The sequence below is a fragment of the Diachasmimorpha longicaudata genome, chromosome 19 (genome assembly GCF_034640455.1).
Source record: "Diachasmimorpha longicaudata isolate KC_UGA_2023 chromosome 19, iyDiaLong2, whole genome shotgun sequence".
In the NCBI taxonomy this organism is placed as follows: domain Eukaryota; kingdom Metazoa; phylum Arthropoda; class Insecta; order Hymenoptera; family Braconidae; genus Diachasmimorpha; species Diachasmimorpha longicaudata.
Genome location: NC_087243.1, coordinates 3,501,626 through 3,514,487, shown reverse-complemented (window position 1 = coordinate 3,514,487; position 12,862 = coordinate 3,501,626). Strand labels below are relative to the sequence as shown.

The following is a 12,862-nucleotide window of genomic DNA, read 5'->3' as shown; positions in this document are numbered from 1 at the left end:
GGTGTCTCAGAATCCACATAGCCTTTTCCCTCGCGATCTCTTACACAGTTATCTAAGAATATCGAAGTCGTTTCTCATAGCCTACCTTTTCCACCCAATGACACGAAAAGCTTATTTTCCAACGAAATATTTTTCCAATTTTCCAGACGACTCGTCTGTGTATATTTTTGACCTCATAAGCATTTTTATATCAAATCAATGGAGATTGAATATAAAGTGAATTTACTTGGGTAATATAAATGACAGATTTGTGGATGAATTAGAATTGAAAATTTGCTGTTCAATACATTGAACGAGAAGCTGACATTGATACTAATGAATTTCCATAATTATCGTCTGCGTGCGGTTAATTATCCCGTGGCATATTCCCCGTATTCGATCCGCAATGCTCATGAAATTTGGTGTATTGATAATTACAACGCGATCCACATCAAATTAACGGTATGCGCAATAATGTCTGTTGTTTCATTTGTAATTCAAACTTGGAATGATATAATTAGAAAAAATTGGAGAGCTATGATGAAGGTACTCCACAATGGAGAATATTTATTTTGACTCATTACATTTCAAAATGTCAATTTTTTATTCTCTTTCTGGCAATTTTTATTGAATTTTTCTTATTAATTACCAATAGATATCGATCTTAATCGTTGAATGCGCATGTTACGCCCCTAGCCACATTTGGCGGTATGAATTCCAGCGGTGTACATAATAATAAGTTAGTCTCAAAAACTTTGGTAATCCTGGCGAGAAACAGGCACGAAACGGGGATTGAAAAGCCGGCTGTGAGCGCAAGGAGCAGATCAATTAGTCTTGATTCAAATTAGCCGCCAAGGCGGATGGTAATTAACTTTGGTTTAGGTCGTGAGACGGCCGTAGCAACTCGAGAATGAGAGAAGCAGGCTCGATTTAATGTCCTGCCCTTGCGTGCTAACAATTCAGATAATTAATAATTGTTAATGAAAGTCATTTTATTATTAATATTATCTACGATAATAATGGTAGTAGAGTAACATTCTTAAAATTAGTCGTGACTGTGAAAGCCCCCATTTCGAGGAATCAAACATTCATCTTTATCATACCACAAGTCTCTCGTTAATTAAGGCATGAGGAGAGCATTATATATATTTACGACTGTGTGACAGAGTTAAAAAACAAAACTGCCACGTATATAACGATGAAAATGAATGAAAAAAAAATTCCAAGGGAGCCAAAAGAAACAATAAATAAAGAGGGTAGCCGAGAGGTGATTGTGTGAACGGTCGGAGAAGCGTGACGAAGAGGCGAGAGTAATCCAAGGTAAACACGCAGAGGCTGACTAAAAATTTTTATCGTCCTCTTTTATGAATGCATCCACCATCCACATCTCCTCTTTTTTCTCCCTCAACCATTCCTTATGCTTGTCTTTAACGAACGGAGCCTTTTACACTGGTACACAAGCCGCACAATATATGCTAAAGTTATATAACTCTTGCTCGTAACTCCCCTGGCTGCCATTAAAGTCATCCTCAATCGTGACCATATTTTTATCAATTGGTGAGCGAGGGAGACAAGTCAAATTGTTTTTCAATCATTAAATTTTTATGCAGAACGACAAATTCCCTAAAATAAAAATCAGTGGCATGAAGCCCTTGGGTAAAACAATTGTGACAATATCAATCTCCTCAGTACTTTCAACTCCCCTTTTCTTTTTTTTTTTTTTTCATATTACTCAAAGTATATGAAAGCAGACGAGGGAAGCGCAGCGTGTAAACGCGGAAGGGAAGGAAGACGATAGTGACGATGCACCAGGGGTGATACGTTATTTTGCCGAGCAACATTGGCTTTCATGGGAACATATAAAAGGAAAAAGTAGTTGAGAGAAGAATGATTTTTTGAAGGAAAACATCTCGGCGTAAGACGTTTAATAAAAACGAAGGGCATGAGGTACTAAATTCACCAATTTATTCACTCCCTAATTTATGGTTCTTACGTTATTAGTCGGGGTGAGATTAAATCCCGGTCGTAATTCTGTCCTGCCTAATCTCAAAAGTTTGGTACTGACTGTATATGTCAGTAGCAACAGATTACCGATACATACAATGAGCGGATCACCATTCTCCCCTCTGCAGGGCTGATGAAAGAGGCCAATTTCCCAAGGACATGGCAATTAACGTACACGACTCATTTTCATATTAATTGCTATTAAAAAAATTTCCGCTTAGTTGATAGACGGTACATTCTTCGGTGGTGGAATTCCTCTTCTCCTAAAAATGCGAAAATTGTTGCACAACCGGATAATTAGAGTAAAATGAGCGAAACGTTGCTTGAAGCAGAAAAATGCTTGATGAACTATGGCATAAATTCTCTTCCATCCGACCTCTCCACTCACTCATCGATTCTATAATCCCGTACAACGCAGCCTTTCTATCCCAGTTTTGTTGGTAAACGAGAGGATCAGAGAGAAACTGAATGAGCGAGAGAGATGAAAGCGTACAGAACCCCGAGGCGGCGCTTGTCTGTGGCTAACCAAATTAAACGTAATTTGAATTTCGTTTGAAATTCAATCGATGCCCTACGGCTAAATGCAACCAAAAAGAGAAAAAATATTCTGGGGTAAAAAAGAAAATGCAATAAAAGAGGTGGGGGGAGAAGTACTGCGAAGCTATCGAATGAAAATATCGAACATTCCGGTATCAGAGTATTCAAAAAACGACCATCAGTTCTGACTATGAAATTTCCTCGAAAATCTAACGAGGGAAGAGATGAAATGAATGTAAATGGAAGAAAAAAAAATAAATAAATAAAACTCAACAGCGCCAATCCCCTATCGCCCCTTTGTGCAAACTTTTAACAGCGAAATACCAACAAAAGTAAATAAAAATCACGTGGAAAAAATTGGAAGGGAATACGATATAGGCCCGCCGACTCTCTCGTCAACTGTGAGTTTTTATAGTAGATATTCATATCGAATATATTTCTCTAATAATATTGGCATATTATTGGGAAAAAAATGATGAATGTATCGACTGGAAGGAATATTCTCACGACATTCCAAAGGCCATCGGACCAAGAAGATGAATTACTATGGGGATAAAGCGATTTCGGGGCAATCTCCTGTGGCACTTCCTGCGGTCGGATGTCGGACTGGTATGAAAGGTATGGTTAAAATCCGGGGGTAAGAAAAACTGGCGAGAAAACTACCACAGAATAGAGTCTCTGGAGCATCTAATCGTTCCTTAAAGCAATTCACACTCACTGCGAAAAGGAACTCGAGGAATTTTTTTCCATTTCGTGGGATAAAAAAGTAAAGAGCACGGGCTGTATGGGGCGGGGAGCGGGGGGAGAACGCCTTACTATTTCCAATGTAAAAAAACTCGGATCGCTTTGACTGAGCTCCAGGGATAACTTCCAAGATACACCGTTGTAAGTAATCCAACTTTAATGGACTGTACACTGACGGTGTAATAAAATAACGATTTTCTCTTTGGTATTAAAGCCCCGCGAAGGAATAAAAAATTCTAGCTATTCCATTGAAGCGAAAAGCCACTTGAATAAGTCGAAACCAGTGTTATTACTTTGAGGGGAATAGAGCAATCGCACATTTTCCTCTTTGCATGAAAATAAAACCAAAAAATTGAAGTAAAAGGACCACCCCTCCACTACATTTGCCTAGTCCTTGGAAGGAGCTCTTGAGGCTCCTCAACGTCGGGGCAACCGTCAAGGGGTAGTCTCCGCTCTTTTCATCCTTCTCTACTCCCGCCTCAGTCCACCTTTTACCTTTACCAAGGAAAATATTGAAATTCGTGGCGAGAATACGATAAAAAAAAATAAGACAACGAGTTCCAATAAACCAACGCCTCGGCAATGAGGATTAAAAGGGGTTTTAATTAATCAAAGGCCGTGTAATTATCTCCGTATATTGATGGACAATCGCCGCGTATCGTCATTCATTACAATGATGCACAGGTAATGTGTCTATCCGAATCCGAAGTGGAACAAACCCTCGTCACGACATTATTCACCCAAGAGCAATGCATTATCCGTCTCACAGCTCAACGGATGGCTTCACTCTCTCGTTTGTACATATGTACGCCTAGACGAAGCGTTGGTACACACATTCATTGACAATAGTAGCGTGATAAAAAGAAACGATTAATTAACCATTTTGGCATTTTGTTAGTTAATGAAACCAGTGGTTTTCCATTTTTTTTCTTCTTTTTTACAGAGCAATGTGGAAAATGTCGGGCCAGCACCAGACGAATGAATCTCAATAAATATTGCAAACGAGACTATGGTGAGTAAATAATAATTTTATATCCGTTATATCCCAGCCGAGGATGAAATAATGGGCTTTTTGAAGGGTTGAAAAAAAAAAACTTGTGGAACGAAAAAAAGCGACCCCGACGTGGTGCTTCAATAATAGAACACGAGCGCTTTTGAGTCTTTCGGCGAGAGCGACCGCGGGTTTACGCTCAATCCCGGGACGTGCGAATAAATCTTCAACAGGTCTGACCCTCCTCTCATGTATTTTAACCTCTCTATTTTTCATTCTTCCCTCACTTTCGACATTGCAGTCAAAATTATTCTTAATGAAGAATTTTCGAGGAGAAAAACTTTCCAGAAAAATAAATAGCCATTTAATTACCTGAAAAAAGCTCTCCGCATATTTTAATCTTAAAACGAAAACTTACCATTGATGCTCTGCGCTCTTCAGCCTTCCCCAGGGAAATCTGCAATTGAAAACAACTATAAACATGATGGTATTGGATAACTTGGAAATTCATACATCATTTTCAGCAATTCTTGGGCGAGTAACAGGTAGACAGAAGTCCAATGAAGTATCCAACTCAGCTGGCAACTCATTTGCCAAATTCACCCTTAACGTCGATCTTATTTACAAACGAGGGGATGATTCGGTGATAAAACGCGGTCCTATGGCGCTCTACGTTCATATGGCTGATCTGGCCTGCAGATGCCCAAAGATCAAACCAAACAAGTGAGTAAAAATAATCGTCTTATCTTAGGATTAAGAACAGCTGGTCGCTATAATAATTCCAATTGAATGATTCGACTATTTAGTGAGCCCTTGGTTTCTTAAATGTCATCCAGTATTAAGTATAACAAGAGAGAATTGTAGGATGCGGGCGTGAGTGGCCCCCAAACGTGGTTGCATTATTTTAAAAAATTATTGTCATTGTTTTTTTTTTCATTCCAGATCATATCTATTTTTGGGTCAAGAGAATGACGGTAGTGGATTGAATGGGCTTGCAGTAACGCCAAAATCAATTGTTATCGAGTGGCGAGACGAGTGGCATCGGAGAATGCGTCGCTTTCAGCGTAGAGCACGATCGTGCCACTGAAGGATCAAACGCCGAGGGTTAATGTCACAATAGAATCCGTAACAACAAAAAAAAACATTATATACACTATCCATTTTCTCTCGATTTAACTCGAGACAGGATCGATAATAAGCGAGCTCTAAGTACACTCGCCAACTACTCGACATACCCACTCAGCGGTGCTTTAACCTCCCATTTAGTCCCCCTATTTCTAAAGCCCTGGGAAATTCCATCTTTCTTTTCTTCCAAAATTATAAAATAATAATTTTGCTGTTATTAATGATTTTTTCGTGCCATTTGGCGTCCGGAGGGTGTGTATGTGTTTCATTAGGTGAAACGTGTTTATCACGTCGAATGATAATTTAGTTACTAACGTCAATATCTATCTCATGTTTTCCGATCAAAGGATTTTTTTTCAGTCATATAAATATTAGTGAGTGAGTGTTTGTGCACCGCCATCCCCATGAGCGAGATTTACCGGATGCTGGGTTTACATTTGAAATTTTGATTTACCCGTACCAGCCGCCGGTTAGATATTTCACCGTCATTCATGCGCTCTCTTCTACCTTAAATCCCGAGGGATTGAGGAATAACAATAATCGTTGGATTATTATCCACTTATGAATTAAAACGATATTTGCGGCCTCGACAGTTGGTCCCACCATATCATCATTAATTTTTTAATATATTAAAAGTATTTCTGTTCATCGAAGTGTGAATCGCATAATAGTAAAAACTTTATAATTATTGAGACAATTTTTTTAATGATTTTTTAAATAATTTTCTAATGTATTTATTTATTTGTCGTTTTAGCGATTTTAACTTAGATAATCGTGTAACACGAAGTTCTTGTACATTTTTTATAAAAAAAAAAAGTAATACAAAGATAAATCATGGCTTTTCAGACTGTATATCGACATTATATTATAGGTAGATGATGAAGCAATTACTCGCGAAAAAATTAATAGAATAAATTAAGCAGAAATATAGAGAATTTGTACAACTCTGCTGAGTCGACAAAAAACTTGATAGAAAAACCGTGTTGGACAGCCCAACTTCCTCATACAGAACTAGAATTTCTTCTCAAGACAAATGTCGTTATAAAATTAGATGATAATTAGGAAATTTTCTTCGCCAGGGGAGGAGAAATAAAAATAACTGCCACATTATCTGAATTTGTTTCTCCATCGTTCATATTAAGTAAGATAATACGATACTGTACAGTATTTAGGGACTGACGATAATGAAAGGCACACGGAGGTGAGTGAAGCTATTGAAATTAATTTTTCATATCGAGCGATATAAGTTTTCATTTGATTGAAAAAAAATACTTGCGCGATACCTAATGAATTTTTCTTGCTGATCAAAATCGAGTTCCTAGTCGTGCCAACACTTGAATGAGTAAAAATTAAACAATCGAACTGTATTCACATGTATTTCAACCTATTTCACGTATTAAAATTAATATGGCGACTGAGGAGATAGAATAATCGCAATTGCTTCGAAAAATTCATGTCGTTAGAAGCCTATAAACCATATATGTATAAACTCGAATCTAAGGTAGCTCGATTACTGAGAATTACGAGAATATACTATAGATAATATCCATGACATTCATGATGATGCAAAAGCACCATGAATTTTCATTTTATAGAGTTGGAAAAAAAAATTTGCCAAATTAACAGGTAATTTTTTTTCCAAGAACCTTTGCGCTGCATTTTTATCCGAAAAAATGCTGTTAATATATATTTAATACTGATTGCTCCAAAAATATACGTAGTTACATCCGCTGAGAGTACTAAAAATATCAAATTGAATCATAAATATCATATTTATACTTCCCAAATTAGTTGTAATGATATTATAGTTTCCAATTGTCATTATAGTGGATTTTAACGACTCATCAATTGAAACACGTGATTAAATTATTGAGTGTCATTGTGGTGTAATAAATGTGATTAGATTTGAAGCGAGAATAAAATAAATTAATGGAACAAACGTTTGAGGATTATTTGGGATTTGCAGGACAAATATTTCTCTATTTATTTTTGTACAAGTTAAAATGTTTTTTATTTCATTTTTTTTATAAACCAAAGCTACATTACCAGATCATCAGTTAACAATGATTGCACCTGAGAGCCAGAAGGCTGTTTCTGTAGCTCTAAATGTCAGTGTTCGAGTGAAATAAAAAGGTAAGGCAGTTTGATATACAATTAGCAAACAATAGAAAATTTATCCTCTTATCTGTTTATTTTCACTCTGTCCCGATATTTATCATAACGATGGCCGTGTTATTCTCATCGATTCATATTTGCATAATCATAATGCACTAGAATGCAGTCAGCAATGAATTATCAAACTTCTTATAAATGAACAGATCGTGTGTAAAATACTGTGCTTCATTTGAGAAACAAAAGTCATGACCCTTGCATCAGACAAATGAATAGGACGGTCAAATTGTAATTCTTCTGTGATAATTCATACACTGCACATAATAACACCCAGTGCCGAAAAAATAAGGATTGTAGCACAAGACGATAGGCCTTCAAGCGCTCAGGAGCGCTTGCAATACATTATTTGTTTATAAATTTCCAGTTATGGGAATGTCGAGAGCCTCCAAGTATATCAAATAATAAATGTGTATTGAAAAAAAGTCATTGAATTGAGGGAAATTAAGAAAGACATAGAAATATCAGTGGAAATATAAATTTAGGTTTTACACCACGCCTTCATATAAGCCGCAGGATGATCACATCCGTCTCGACTTGTTATCACTCTCTTGCATAAAATATATTTCCTTTGTAGTTTTCAACTTTACATTGCACTGTCGACTGAGACTACGATTGAAAATACGCGATATTAACTTAAAATTTAAAATTGTTTGAAAACTTTCGTGTCTTTAATTCGTAAAGACAGAAAATTCCTCTTTATTTTGCTTTCAATGGTATATAGTTGAACCCGTAGCTTCAGAATAATCCGGAAGCCAACGTGTTAACCGGAAAATTATATTCGACTTAAGAAATAGCTGCCAAATAAATAAGTGAATAATACAAGAAACTATCATTAATTAATAATACATCACACATAGTATCGAATATGTAAACCGTGAAAATTCATATTTGCACGATTTAATACTCGTGCGTGACGGATGACCATCTTCCCCAGTTTTTTTTCTCAATTGTTTAACGAAATTTTACTCTTTACGTAAAATAAATTATTAATCATTAAGTAAAAATTGAGAAAAGTTACGAAAACTTAGAGAATAGTTCGAATGATATGAATGATTGATCATTATTTCCAATTGCTGAACTTTCGTTCGCTAGTTCAATTCATAATAGTCAGTTTCACATGAAAAGATGAATGGGATTGTTACATACAATAAGTTTTTGATTTCAATGAACTCACTCAGTCACCGGATGATCAATTAGTCTATTCGTAGTCTCGGGATGTTTGACAAAGCCGGGAGCATTATATGCATCAACACCTTTTTAATAATTTGTCGTTGAAAAGCAGAGACTGGAATATTTATTTAATTTAAATTAACCGTTCCAGACATCGAAGCAATTTAATTTTCTGTCTTTGAATGTAAAAAAATTCAGGTGTCCCGCCCAGAACGACCACTTTATTCCTCCTTCAGGGACATCCTAATCACTAATCATTAATGAAATATCTGTCGCATTTATTTATTCCTTCGACTGACGCTCACTGGATTCTACTGCGCACGAACGGTATGCTTTCGTTCCTGCAACACAAGAAATTCCGCACTTCTACCAAAATGTATTTATCATTACATAAACTAAGAATTTTATTAATTCAAAACACTCGTGCCTCTGAATCAATTGTATCTTACTTTTAGCAAGAATTTAACACGAAGCAAATATTTCTGCTACGCCTAAAATACTTTAATCAATGATTTTAATTAATAATCAAGTGCCTTCCCGATAGAAATAATTTTTAAATTATCCTCAGCCCCCTTCCCTCCTCCTCCCCCATCTCCTCGACATACAAAAAATAAATTAATTTGATGGCACGAACGCCAAAATTCATTTCAATGTCTTCAACACAATAGAGAACTACGAAAAATATTAAACAAATTAAACATAAAAAGCATTCAATAATTTTCAGTGCTTCAGCCCCAACAATTAAAACACTGAACACTCGTAACAAGTCCAATCAAGCAGAACGAATAAATATCATTATAAAATGAAGCTGTCATTAGTTTATGCACACAGAGGTGACGTCCACTAGTGGTGCACTACGAGGAAAAATTGCTGGTATGTATTTTAGAATTGAACAAAAAAAAACAATTTAGTTGATGGGAGATTATATACTTCTTTAATTCTACAATGTACGCACCTGATATATATTTCGAACTTTTATTGTGATTTCCATGATTTTGGGTGAGCCCCAGTCATTGAGTCGACTTGTTGTTCCATCTCTGGGATTCCTCCTTATCACCCTAAAGCCCCCGGGCCACGGTATATTCATAATCAAAACGAATAAAAAGAAAGAAAAAAAAATACGGCAACGCAGAAATATAAAAACGACGGAATTATTTCCATTGCACTCTGAAGTTTTACAACAGAGACACAGAGAGACTTCTAGCCATTGCTATTGCAAAACGGCTCTAACTAGCGTTGATTTCCCGGGGTTCAAAAAATATCCTCTACTTGTGGTCATTGTAAAATAATTTATTTCTCATGTATAATATTTTTCCATTAAAGTATCAAGGCACTACGTAATCTCAAATATATTATTTCTGGAAGTTACTGATAATTATAATAACGTCAGAAAACCGGGACATACGAACCGAAAGATGAGTCGATAATTCCTAAATGAATTGAATACTAAAATGAAGACAATCCGAGATTATTCAATCGAATTCTATATCTGACAGCAAAGTCAAGAAACATGTACATCTGAATGATGAATATTAATGATGAATATTAATTCCTCACGTGATATTACGTTAAACAGTATGGATCCCTTTCTAATCGCAATCTCACCAAGAGAAAAAATTATCTAATATTCACAATCTCGCTCTCTCTCTCTCTCTCTCTCTCCTTTAATATTAATTATGTCCATGTAAATCATTCCCTTAAATACTCGGCTGATAAGCACCTACTTGAGGGTATATTCAATCGTAAGGCAATGGGAGTGTTCATAAATCAGATAAATTTGCATAGCACCATTTCTCCTTTCCAACAAATTAATAGTAAAAAGTCATCAATTATCTCAATTAGCCCAACGAATATTTTCGAGAAAATTGTCCATTTTTATATCAGTCTAAAGCATAGAAAATTGTATAAAATACTTTTATAAAGATTAATGATTAATAACAAAATTTAAAAAATAACTTGAATAAGAGCTAACAATCCTACGTCGAGGAGTGAATACCGAGTACGTGAAAGAATTTATTTTTCAAACCGGGTTTGTTGGGACTAGCTTCATTGTGGCTGGATTGTCCATCATGTAGTGTCCTCTGTACCAACGGAATGGATCCCTGCATTAATATTTCATTTTTTTTTTCAATTGTGTGTTGCGCATTTTTTTCGTCATTGAGAAAGAAAAACCCGGGCCAGGGGGAAGAAGCAGATTGTACAAAAAAATGATAGAAACAAAAAAACAATAAAGAAACATGAAAGAGAAAATAAGACAGTAGACGACTAATAAATATGGTGTACTACTAATTGCATGCGGTGCTACAAATTTCTGGTTCTAAAAATATATTCTCTTCATATGGGTTTAATGAAGTTCATTCATTACTACCCTTCAATTTGTCGGGCAATTAATATACGATAGAAATATCACAAATTATCAGACTCACCTCGTCATGCTGTTCGTGCTCACTATTTGCCAGACTTGATCGTGAGCCGCGTCTGGTTGTGCCTTTCTCATCACCAAGAATTTGTGCGACCTTTGCTTGTTTTACCAGATCCAAAGCCTAAAACAATGATTGATGATTTCAATTTCAAATTCCATACCTTCGAACTGTATAAAAATATTGAAATCTCTAATCATTGATTATTTAATTTTCAAAAGACGACCATTGAATGCCTTTATCATGGAAAATTGCAACTCACCTGCTGCAAGTGCTGCGTGCAATGAAGAAATATGTGCGAACGTTGAAAATGTTTTGTAAATTCATATATTCTTAGTAGTAATGGCAATGGGAAGCGATGAGTTATTGCAAACAAATGTTTAAATGAAAAATTTACCTCTTTTCGTGATCTCAATGCGCAGTCTTCGAGTGTTTCAGCAGCCTCGTACTTTCCCTGTCTTCTGTAAAGTGCTCCAAGGTTTTTCAAGGTGGTAGTGACTGTGGGAGAATCTACTTTAGCAGCCTTATGCCAGCCACCATATTCCCCATAAGGAGCATTTTCTTTATTTCTGTGTTTGTTCTCTTCTCGTTCTTCAGCAACCTTGGAATTATTGATAAATGTGAGTACAGTTGGCGTTGGGAAGAAATTAGCGAAATATATTACGATCCTTCCCCTGTTTTAAACTGCCTATTGCTTTCAACTAATATTCAAGAGATTTACCTGCCAAATGGGTTTGTTGTCTCCATCGATAGCTCCGAACTCTCTTTCATGTGCCCTTGTGAGAACCTGTTTATAGAGAACTTCAGCATCCTTATATTTTCCCTGTTTGAGATAACACGAGGCGAGATTATTTTTGGTCTTGGCAACATTGGGATCGTCAGGCCCGAGCTTGGCTTCATAAATTTCCAAGGCTCTCTGGTAGTATCTCTGCACCTCCTCGTACTTTCCCTGATTCTGGCACAAAAGGGCCAAATTATTTAATTGTTTGGCAACATCAGGATGATCTCTACCAAGGACCTTCTCCCGAATTTCAAGGGCTCTTTTGCATAGAGGCTCGGCTTCCTTATACTTTCCCCGTTTTCCATAAAGCACAGCGAGGTTATTAAGCGTAGCAGCAACTGCCGGATGATTTTCACCGAGAGTCTTCTCACGAATGGCAAGTGCATCATTTAGAAGATTGGCAGCCTCTTTGTATTTATTTTGATCGCGGTAAACGAGTGCTAAAATGTTGAGCATTGTGGCAACATCTGGATGATCATGACCCGATGTCTTCTCAAGATCTTCGAGCGCCTGCTTACACAGGGGAACAGCAACTTCATAACGTCCCTGACTTGCGTACTGAATCACAAGATTGTGAAGTGTTCTCAGGCGGGCTGGAATCTCATATCCTGCGTTTACCTGCTGCGCGAATTGCGAGGGTGGCGTTGGAGACATTGCTGCACATATATTCCATAAATAATTATCAACAATTAAGTAGTAGGAATAAAAGATTATTTGGCAAAGATAGGAGAGTGGAATGTCAACATACACTTACTGTTTCGATCGTCGGCCTCGTCGTCAGGAAAGAGATCGACAACAGGATCATCCTTTGGCCTGTCCTTTGCGTTTTCATCATCAGCTGAAGGATCAGGATCATACTGACGCATTTCATTCATAAAGTCTATGTGTTTTTTGTCCTCCTCCAGTTGGGCAACCTGATAGAAATTATTTTCTGCAGTT

General features: G+C 36.6%; 2 protein-coding genes across 20 annotated transcripts in view; one reads left to right on the top strand and one right to left on the bottom strand.

Annotated features, from left to right (window-relative positions):
* LOC135171390 (netrin-1-like) overlaps positions 1 to 7,713 on the top strand; it is a 32,972-nt gene extending 25,259 nt beyond the window's left edge. The window contains exons 5-7 of the mRNA XM_064137884.1: positions 4,208 to 4,276; positions 4,780 to 4,978; positions 5,198 to 7,713. Coding sequence (XP_063993954.1) covers positions 4,208 to 4,276; positions 4,780 to 4,978; positions 5,198 to 5,342 — 413 coding nt within the window. The 3' untranslated portion in view covers positions 5,343 to 7,713. The remainder of the gene's footprint in view (positions 1 to 4,207; positions 4,277 to 4,779; positions 4,979 to 5,197) is intronic.
* LOC135171393 (kinesin light chain) overlaps positions 1 to 12,862 on the bottom strand; it is a 41,435-nt gene that overhangs the window by 25,399 nt on the left and 3,174 nt on the right. For 6 of the 19 annotated variants that reach the window (XM_064137902.1, XM_064137900.1, XM_064137903.1 and 3 more), the window contains 7 exons: positions 12,672 to 12,837; positions 11,864 to 12,579; positions 11,540 to 11,743; positions 11,405 to 11,416; positions 11,149 to 11,265; positions 4,674 to 4,712; positions 649 to 783 (listed from right to left, as the gene is read on the bottom strand). In XM_064137902.1, the coding sequence (XP_063993972.1) occupies positions 664 to 783; positions 4,674 to 4,712; positions 11,149 to 11,265; positions 11,405 to 11,416; positions 11,540 to 11,743; positions 11,864 to 12,579; positions 12,672 to 12,837 (1,374 nt within the window). In that variant the 3' untranslated portion in view covers positions 649 to 663. Of the gene's footprint in view, positions 1 to 648; positions 784 to 894; positions 931 to 4,012; positions 4,076 to 4,673; positions 4,713 to 7,354; positions 9,064 to 9,991; positions 10,825 to 11,148; positions 11,266 to 11,404; positions 11,417 to 11,539; positions 11,744 to 11,863; positions 12,580 to 12,671; positions 12,838 to 12,862 lie in introns of those variants that run through there. The other 13 variants (XM_064137907.1, XM_064137908.1, XM_064137892.1 and 10 more) reach the window with 12 other exon arrangements.